Source organism: Astatotilapia calliptera, chromosome 18, assembly GCF_964374335.1.
Source record: "Astatotilapia calliptera chromosome 18, fAstCal68.1, whole genome shotgun sequence".
Taxonomy (NCBI): Eukaryota; Metazoa; Chordata; class Actinopteri; order Cichliformes; family Cichlidae; genus Astatotilapia; species Astatotilapia calliptera.
The window spans coordinates 3,324,927-3,335,331 of NC_137439.1; the positions used below are offsets into that span (position 1 = coordinate 3,324,927).

Below are 10,405 nucleotides of genomic sequence, written 5' to 3' on the forward strand. Positions count from 1 at the left end.
AATCAAAAATAAACCATATGTGAAAAACTTTATTAACAAGTATTACAGACTCAATTTTTTTGAGCTTCCTGTTTATTTTTGGCCATTTAATTTCTCTATGAATCATTTATTATATTTGGTTAAGTCAAAAATATCAAAATCTGATTCTAAAGAAATATTTTACTGGTGTTTACAACAAACTATAAAGCTTTTCATAGATTTTTCATAGGGAATTACTCCACAATAATTATTTTTGTAAGCTTACTTTGCTACAGAAGACATAAAAAATGAAAAGCGATATTTCAAATAATTTTTTCTTGAAGAAAGTCTCGTGCAGAAATAGATTTATTAAAATTTGACACTATAAAAGAATAAGTCAAACGGAGAGAAGTAAATCTGTAACAGCTGAAAGCTGAAAATAATAAAAAAATAATATGTTTTTTCTTACAGTAACAAAAAAGTATTATTAATAAAACAATATTTAAAATATGAACGACATAAAATTACTAAAAGCTGCTTTTGTACCAATGGGTTTTCCTTGGCACAGTTTGTTGCTGTCTATAAAACACAACAAGCTGTTGAACTGCAAACACAAGCAAAGTATTTTTGTTTTTACAAATTAATAACAGCTTCTGTTTCATGTGTGCGATAGATGACAGGAAGTTTTCTCATGAGGACAACTGTGTACAAAACTCTAATTATCTACAATAAATCACATTCATTTTGAAGGAATATGTCACTCAAATGCAAAGTATTGCTGACAGTGAACATTTCAAGTTTGTCAGTAGCATAAATTCATCATGTTTAATATAGCGGAAGTTTAATTTTAATGTAATTGAGAGATAAAAGCTGTATAAAGACAGTCAGTTAGCAGGTGTGCTGTTGGTTGAACGTCCCTTCTTTCTCGTGATCCCGAGCAGAGAGAGTCCACAGAAGTACGCCAGACTCTTCGCTATCAGCACTGTGTACATCAGACACAGCAGCCTCTCTTTAAACCAGCGTGGGGGAGGCGGTGGGGGAGGAGAAGGTCCTCTAATCTCTGTAAAAGAAAAGGAAAGAATTAACAAAGTCATGTCAATGACCTTCTCCTCTGCTCTCTGAATATTCTCTGAATGTTGAATCACTCAGTCATGAAGTGTTAGTTACCTATTTTGTTTTGGCCGGTCACTTTGCCTTTCTCATGGTGGACTTCACAGAGGTATTTATATGAGTAGATATCACCCTGATCGAGCACCGTGATGGAAGTGATGCGTCCTGGCTCTTTGATTTCCAGCTGCTCCACCTCAGCAGGGGGCAGATCCTCCAGCCGGCCGTTCTTCTCTCTTTTCCAGGAGAACTGGACCAGAGGAGGAATCATTCCTGAGGCCTGACACACCAGGGCGCTCCTCCCCCCGAGGCTGGTACTGTTTGCTGCTTTGTAAGCGGTCACCTCCGGCTTCACTGTCGGCTTATCTAAAGTTTAACAGCAACAAGCAGCACAGACACACATTCACACTGTCAGCATGGACCATAATCATTAACCACTCATATACACATACACAGTATGTTCACCCACTTATGTACTGCACATATGTACCATGATTTATCACAAATCTTCTGCAGTTTTATACGTGCATCTTAATAACAGAATTTAATTTTTATCTATGCATACAGAAAATTAAAATTATGTCATTCATAATCATTATTATCCAAACTTCCCTGTGAATAAATGGAAATATACAGATTATGTTGGTATAATAGCTACAGTGAAATATTACTATGAATTATGGCTAAAGAATCCACAATACTAAGTATATGATAAATGCATTACTAGTCTACAATGACATAAAGATACATATTAGTTTATATGTGTATCCTGGGAAATCACTGGCCTGTTTTTCCAGATTAGACTAGTTTGTGGTTTTATCTGAATCCCCTGCAGCTGAGGTCATGAAGTCTTGTCGTCAAAGATAAAGGAAACGTCTTTTAAATCCACAAGACAATGTTTGACTTGCTCTGCTGCACCTTTAGAAGTGCAAAGTAATTTCTGCTCATGTGTATGTTTTCCTGCTCACCGGCTCACTATTAATTCTTTTTATTTCTTTATCTACTTTTTTAAAACAACCGTTCAGCAAACCAGCTGTCTCTGCTATCTTTGAATATATTTGCTTCATGTTTGTCATAGTTGCACAATCACTAATCAAATATATTCAAAGATAACTTCCTCTCATTCTAAATAGCAAATTTCACATTTATGCTGTTTTGATGAAAAATCATTGAAACAATACACAACAACTACCAAGAGATATTTTCTAGCACTTAACTCGCTTTAACTGTTAAGTCTAAAATTTAGTAATAAATCATTTAAACCTTCTCTAATGAAGGCTGAGGTACGGCACCGGCAGCAGGCTCTTCCTAATTGTCGCATCCTTCATACAGTTGTTTTATTTGGTCATGTTAAACATATAAAATTGAAGAAATATATTAACACCATGAACCAAAATGTAATTATATGTATGTGTGGAATATTTTTGCGCCACATCATTTTACAGATGTTACTACACCACCTTCTAATCACAGGATTCTTCACAGTTTGATTTTTTAAACAAGCTGCTTAAATATGGCTCATCGTTCCATCAGCAAAACCTTTAAATGCAAAGTGATAAAAAAATAGAAACATTTTTAAAAGCCCATTTGTATTTTGGTGCATAACCTTCAAGTTAGATGTAACAATTCAACTACTCAATAATATATAGATAGATAGATACACAACACAGAGACAAATAACAATTAAGAAACACCCAGTGACACAGATTTGTGATCAGATATGCTTCTAATCTGTCATAATTTCCAAAATTCCTATCATATCTTAAATTTGATTTAATTAACATTAGACATTGTGCAACACTAAGAGAAAGAAGAGAGAAAGAAAATATCCCACAGTCCTTGTGAATCTAATTTTCTTTTGATAAGAGAAAGACAGAGAAAGCAGAGTCTTACGTCTCATTAGAGCGGAGCTGTTTGAGACCAGAGAACAAGTTACTAAATTATTTCTTACACTTCTTTAAATGTCTGCAGGGTTTTAAGATGGAAAGCACACTACATAAAAAAGCTTAAATACATTTCTGACAGCTTTTAGATTGTCGTTTTAAAGTTAGACTAAGTGCACTGCTTTTTTAAAACTATTTTACAAACATTTAAAACATTTAAGGGCACAGAATATAAACTTTTAAGTAAAAAAAACAAACAAAAACAGTAAAATCAAGTAGGTGAAATACATTTTAAGCCTTACCTGTTACATAGAGCTTTGTTCCAGAGCCAAAGATGAGATAGCTGTTGGACTCATCACCGGATCCTCCCACACTGAAACACACTGATACAAAAACCTTTCTGCCGTTGAGTTTGTCAGCTGAGGTGAATGAGCGTAAAGTATCATATTTCACTTCCAGGAAAGGTCACATGGAGTTTATTATTTTGGCTGCTAACTGCCTTGAAACTGTGCTTCTCTTGGATAAACTACAAGTAACTTTTTATATTTTGTTTTTATTTACCTTTTCTGAACCATAAAAGTTTTTGTTTTTTTTAAATTACAGATTAGTGGGTTATTATTATTTATCATCACCAATTTCCTCAAATCCTGAAAAATAATAATATGGATGATCTCCGGGATTTCATATATAGGAGAATCACTAAGTGTGTGTGTGTGTGTGTGTGTGTGTGTGTGTGTGTGTGTGTGTGTGTGTGTGTGTGTGTGTGTGTGTTCCTGTCTACCGATCTTTGTGAGGACAAACAGTCACTTGTGAGGACACACATACCGGTCCTCACAAATTTGAAGGAATTTTTGAGGCTCAGAATGTGGTTTCATTGTCAGGGTTGCAAATAAGTTATTGGTAGGTTTAGGTTTAGGGTTAGGCATTCATTTTTAAGGGGCACAGGTGTCGAACTCCGGGTCTCGAGCGCCTGTATCCTGCAGGTTTTACATATGTCCTTGATGAACTTGAGCATCAGAACAGGAAAGATTCAGAGTGTCAGCATGTTCACTGGAACCTGAACATCTGGACGAATGTTATGTTCAGTGATGAGTCCAGATTTTGGATTGAAAGGTTAAAGTGTGGAGATGATGAGGGGAACACTATTCTGATTGTACCAATAGCTTAGCAGCTTTAAGTGGAAGCACTAATAATAATAATAATAATAATAATGGATTGCATTTATATAGTGCTTTTCAAGGCACCCAAAGCGCTTTACAATGCCACTATTCATTCACTCTCACATCCACACACTGGTGGAGGCAGCTACAGTTGTAGCCACAGCTGCCCTGGGGCAGACTGACAGAAGCGAGGCTGCCATATCGCGCCATCGGCCCCTCTGGCCAACACCAGTAGGCGGTGGAGTGGAGAAGATGAAATGGCCTGTCAGTTCTGATTTTAAACACCTTGTCATCAGCATGCTGTGAGTGACCAACACAAACACACTGTCTAACTTGTTAAAATGCAGGTGTGAACAAGTTGTTTGTCATCTGCCTGGCACCACTTCTCTGAGTTCCCTCTGTCTGTCCATGGTGTCACACTGTCTGCTCGTGAATCTGTCTTTTAAGTTCAGTGTCTCGCCTGGTTCTCCGTGTCTGTGAGTTTCCTGTTTTACTCTGAAAGTCTCTGTCTCATGTGAGTGTGTTTCGTTTACGTTTCCCGTGTCTCGTCAGATCTGATTTCTCCCAGGTGTGTTCCTCTCCGTCTCCCATCCCTTGATTACTGCTGTGAGTATTTAAGCCCTGTGTGTTCTCCTGCCTGTTGCTGGTTTGTCTGTGTTATCGCCCTCTGTCATCCTGTGTGGTTCCCCTGCATCTGTCTACGTTTCCCTCCGTCTCCGTTTGTGTCTCTAGGTTTCAGGTTTGTTTTATTCTTAGTTTTTCCAGTTAGGTTTTGTCAGTTCTGTTCTTGCCATCCTTTGCCTTTTGTTGTACATCGTCCTCCTCAATAAAAGCCCACTCACATCAGTAGTGCCTGCATCTTGGGTCCTTCAATACATGGCTCGCCCCGCCAGCTGTGACAAATAGAACATGATGTTTAACTGTATCGAATGCTGCACTGAGGTCTAGCAGGACAAGCACAGAGATGAGTCCACTGTCAGAGGCCATAAGAAGATCATTTGTAACCTTCACTAAAGCTGTTTCTGTGCTGTGATGAGCTCTGAAACCTGACTGAAACTCTTCAAATAAACCTCTGCAGATGATCTGTTAGCTGTTTGACAACTACTCTTTCAAGGATGTTTGATATGAAAGGAAGGTTGGAGATTGGCCTATAATTAGCTAAGACTGCTGGGTCTAGAGATGCTTTTTGAGTAAAGGTTTAACTACAGCCAGCTTGAAGGCATGTGGTACATTATTAGAGATAGACTGGCGATATTTAAGATTGAAGCAGTAAGTAATGGTGGGACCTTGAGCAGCCTTTTAGCAACGGGATCTAAAAGACACATTGATAGACTGGAGGAGGAGAGAAGAAGATCAGACACCAGCGAGAGAGGATCAGAAGGACAGACGCAACAACATTGTCATCCCCTATGTAGCCGGTGTATCAGAGAAACTCAGGAGAGTTTTCTCCAAGCATGACATCCCAGTTTACTTCAGACCCAGCAACACACTCAGACAAAAACTGGTTCACTCGAAAGATAAAACGCCAAAACACAGACTTAACAATGTGGTGTATGCTGTACAGTGCAGCGAGGAATGCTCAGACCTCTACATTGGAGAGACCAAACAGCCACTTCACAAGCGCATGGCACAACACAGAAGAGCCACCTCCACAGGACAAGACTCAGCAGTCCATCTGCATCTAAAGGTCAAAGGTCACTCTTTCGAGGATGCCAATGTTCACATTTTGGACAGAGAGGACAGATGGTTTGAAAGAGGAGTGAAAGAAGCATCTATGTCCACTGTGAGCGACCATCTTTGAACAGAGGCGGGGTTTACGACACCAACTCTCTGCCATCTATAATCCAGTTTTGAGTTCCCTCTCCATACGCCTTAACGCCCACTCACATCCTGGGCCATCTGACCTCAGGAATTCGCATGATAAGGTGGGGCCAGGTTTCACAATGAACTCACCGGAAACTCTGGCTGATTGGGACCCACGCCCAGTTTCACACCTTGGCTCAGGCGATTAGAGGATCATCAGGGGGTCCTTTTGTCCCTCTGTGGGGGGGTCACTCCCACTGGGTTTAAATCTGGGACTCTCCACTATTTGACCTTAGAACTGAAGAAGCTTCTCGGATGAGAGGTGAAACGTCTTCAAGTAACTTGAAGAAGTCCAGACGCTTTTCTTTCCAAGCTCCTTAGACTACTTAATGTTAAAGGAATGGTTGGCTCAACAGTGCTCTGACTTTTTGCAATTACACTTAAATACATTTAAACAAAATTTTTTAATAATAAGATAGGATTACTAATAAATGTTTTTTGTTGGAAAGGGGTAATTATATAAAGTTTAGTTTTATTTTGCAATATCAACAAAAATGCAAATATATTTATATTATTCAGTTAAATTATATCTGTACACTTCTGAATCACTACAGCATTCACCTCAAGGCACTTCATGCGGTAAGGGAAAGACCACGGCAATAAAGAGCAAAATGTATATACAGCAAATATACATGTATACAATATTTATTAATGACATAATAAAAAAAGATGTGTTTAAATAAAAAATTAAGGATAATTAAGGAAAATAAGGATTAAGCTGGCAGAAACTTGTATTTGTTTACAGTGAATTTCTAAACCCTTAAAGGAAAAAGAAATGAGGAAAGTGCTCAGGTGTCTGATTTCTGCTAGTCTGTTGGTTTTTGTTCAGGCTGCAGAGATCATTATTCACTGTGGGTACCCGACTTCAAACAGGAGCAATAATAGGTGGCTGAATGAGCAGAGCTAATTCTTGCAACTACCAACTCACAGCCATTCTGTTTCCTTACAGCTGAGAAATCATTTTTCTGTGGATGGTTGAAATCTGAATAAACATAACCATTATTCCTGTTAACAGTCAGAATCACTGTGAGCTTTTCTCTCTCTTTCTTCTGGTACCAGTACACAGTATTTTTGCTACACAACTCAGTTCCTCCACAGCTGATGGAGACTGATTCACCAGCTCTCCTGGTCTGCGATAACTGCTCCTGAATCAGCTGTTCTGCTGCCATGGTAACCAGTGCTGTAGAGACACAGACAGATAGATGAAGGTTAGTGTGACAGTGTTTGTTACAGGTTGACTTTGTTGGCTCCTGATTGGCTGGAAACACTCACCTGAACACAGACAGCACAGAGCAGCAGCTGGGAGGAAAAGCATTTTGTGCAGTGGTGTTTCCTCTGGTGAACCTGGGGAGAAGTGGCGCTCTGATGCAGCTGAGGCCAAACAAGGACGAGCTGTGAGATCAGACGAGGGCCACGTGGTTTCTAACAGGTCCTCAAAGCTCCCATCAGCCCCTGCAGTGGGCACATTAGACACGTTTAAAGGAAGCTATTGCGCCTTTGTGAGTTTGCCTGCTTCTACAGTTGAACTTCATACAGTCTGCACTACTATGGACACTTTTTGTTATAACGTGGTTTTAAACTCAGTAAAAGAGTCACTTTTTTTAAAGCTATAGATTTGTTCTTTTTATTATTGTATTTCCTTTTTGTCCTTTGAGCAGTTATTTTCATTTCTATTCTTAAATGACCTTATTTTGCAGTTTCTGTGGATGTACAGAAACTGAGTCCGTGGCTGATAACTGGAAAATGCAAAATTGCGAAAAATACCAAAATTATTATCAGTCCTGGACCCGTTTTGTTTCAAACCGTCACCTGCCAACGCAGGAGATACTTTTAAAAGTATAATATACGACATGTCCAGTTAACAAATCTAAAAACAGCTTATTTATTGTCATATATCTATTGGCGTGTGTACTCACACGGTTCCCAGTGTTTAATGCTCAGTGTAACAGTCACGTTTAGCTTATTGAACTTGTAACGGCATCGTTCGATGTTTGCTCCAGCCAAACAAAACTTACACGTATCATTCAAACGTTACAACAATCTTCAATCGTTCATGATCGTTTTTTGGTTGGATTCCAAGTAACAGCTGAGCTTCCATGTGATTCAATTTGCCACATAGCTAAGTGAATAAATGTAAGTATGCAGCCAATATTCTGTTTTTCAGTACAATAAAATGAAATAAAGTGAATACAAAAATGTAAAAATAAAATTAATGAAACCTTATCACAGCATCTCGTCTGTAAACAGGATTTCAAACTGCTTTTTTTCTGTAATTTGCTTTAGGTTTTCGAGTGACATGCCCTGCTGATTTTTATATGTATATAAAAAATTGTAACCAGCGTAGAAGATCACATTTATGCAGCAGCAGTCTTACACCGTGGTTCAGGGGTTTAGGAAGCTCGTCTTGTAACCAGAAGGTTGCCGGTTCAGACTCTGACTCTTGGTCGTTGTGTCCTTGGGCAAGACACTTCACCTACCGCCTGCTGGTGTTGGCCAGAGGGGCCGATGGCGCGATATGGCAGCCTCGCTTCTGTCAGTCTGCCCCAGGGCAGCTGTGGCTACAACTGTAGCTGCCTCCACCAGTGTGTGAATGTGAGAGTGAATGAATAGTGGTATTGTAAAGTGCTTCGAGTGTCTAGAAAAGCGCTATATAAATGCAATCCATTATTATTACAAATGATTAATATTATAAGTTATGTGATAATATTAGTCTGACTTGCTCTGTGAGTAAACCTCGACTTTCTTATTTCTTCATCTTTATTACTCCGTCTGTGATGGAGGTGAAGCCTGGGCTGTGGTTTACTGTTTGACATCTGCTCGTCTGTTGGTTTTTGTTCAGGCTGCAGGGATCATTTCTCACTGTGGGCACCTCCTTTATAACAGGCACAGTAGTAAGTGGCTGAATGATCAATCGTACATCTGCTGATCACCAGCTCACCACTATTTTCTTTCCTCATAGCTGAAAATGTGTCTTTTAGAAGATGACTGAAAGCTGTGGGCTTTTTTTCACCACTACGATCAAAACGTAGAATCGCTGTTAATGTTCCCTCATCTTTTCTATCTTTTCTCATGTACCAGTACACAAAATTGGTGTCACACTGGTTAATGCCTGTACACGCTAAGGACACTGTTTCATCAGCTCTCCTGGTCTTTGATTTCTGGTCCTGAATCAGCATTTCTGCTGCCATGGTAACCAGTGCTGTAGAGACACAGACAGATAGATGAAGGTTAGTGTGACAGTGTTTGTTACAGGTTGACTTTGTTGGCTCCTGATTGGCTGGAAACACTCACCTGAACACAGACAGCACAGAGCAGCAGCTGGGAGGAAAAGCATTTTGTGCAGTGGTGTTTCCTCTGGTGAACCTGGGGAGAAGTGGCGCTCTGATGCAGCTGAGGCCAAACAAGGACGAGCTGTGAGATCAGACGAGGGCCACGTGGTTTCTAACAGGTCCTCAAAGCTCCCATCAGCCCCTGCAGTGGACACATTTGACACATTTAAAGAAACCTACTGCGCCTTTGTGCCTTTGCCTGCTTCTACAGTTGAACTACGTGCAGTCTGCCCCAATACACAGCAAAATCTCCAGTGTTAAATTAACACTGGAGAGTGTCTATATGGGTCCACACCTCTGAGTGTTAAATTAACACTTTGACAGTGTTATATGTTTAAAAGTAACCTAGTCAGTTTTGAAGATTAACAAAGACTAACACTGAGCGGTGCTGATTTTCTAACACTGGAATATTTCTAACATTTTGAGTTATTTTCCAGTGTTAGAAAATCAGCACTGCTCAGTGTTAGCCATTGTTAATCTTCAAAACTGACTAGGTTACTTTTAAACACATAACACTGTCAAAGTGTTAATTTAACACTCAACAGTGTTGTATCTAACACTCAGAGGTGTGGACCCATATAGACACTCTCCAGTGTTATACAGTACGAGAGTTGCTTTTAATTTTTTTATGTTTCTTTCTTTTTGGTCTTTTGAGCTGTTCTTTCTGTTTTTATTGATTTATGGCTTTTAACATCCATATCCTCTGTGTTTTGTATGTCATTGCATGTGTCTAGAAAACAACGTCATCAACTAAGACTTGTACAGTGCTCAGCTGTAAATCTGCTATAAAATGGAAACTAAAGCTTTGCCACAGCTACATCAGCTATTTGAGTGGTTGATTCAGCTAATGGTCATTTTGCAGCCAACACTGTGACATCCATCCATCCAGCCATTTGCGTCCGCTTATCCTTTTCAGGGTCGCGGGGGGCGCTGGAGCCCATCCCAGGTGTCATAGGGCGAGAGGCGGGGTACACCCTGGACAGGTCGCCAGTCCGTCGCAGGGCCAATATCCATCATTTTCTCTGCAATTTAAATAAAATAAAATGAAATAATAAAGGTAATATTTGTAAATGTAACATGTAGAAAATTAATTTGCATTTCTTTG

The 10,405-nt window shown here is 39.4% G+C and overlaps 1 protein-coding gene across 1 annotated transcript; it reads right to left on the bottom strand.

Annotated features, from left to right (window-relative positions):
• Positions 1-306: 306 nt before the first annotated feature.
• LOC113010741 (uncharacterized) lies at positions 307-3,387 on the bottom strand. The gene is made up of 3 exons (XM_026149942.2): positions 3,251-3,387; positions 1,126-1,431; positions 307-1,018 (listed from the first exon to the last, which is right to left on the bottom strand). Exons 2-3 carry the CDS (start codon positions 1,334-1,336, stop codon positions 843-845), a joined length of 387 nt encoding a protein of 128 aa, XP_026005727.2. The 5' UTR covers positions 1,337-1,431; positions 3,251-3,387; the 3' UTR covers positions 307-842.
• Between the last annotated feature and the right edge of the window lie 7,018 nt (positions 3,388-10,405).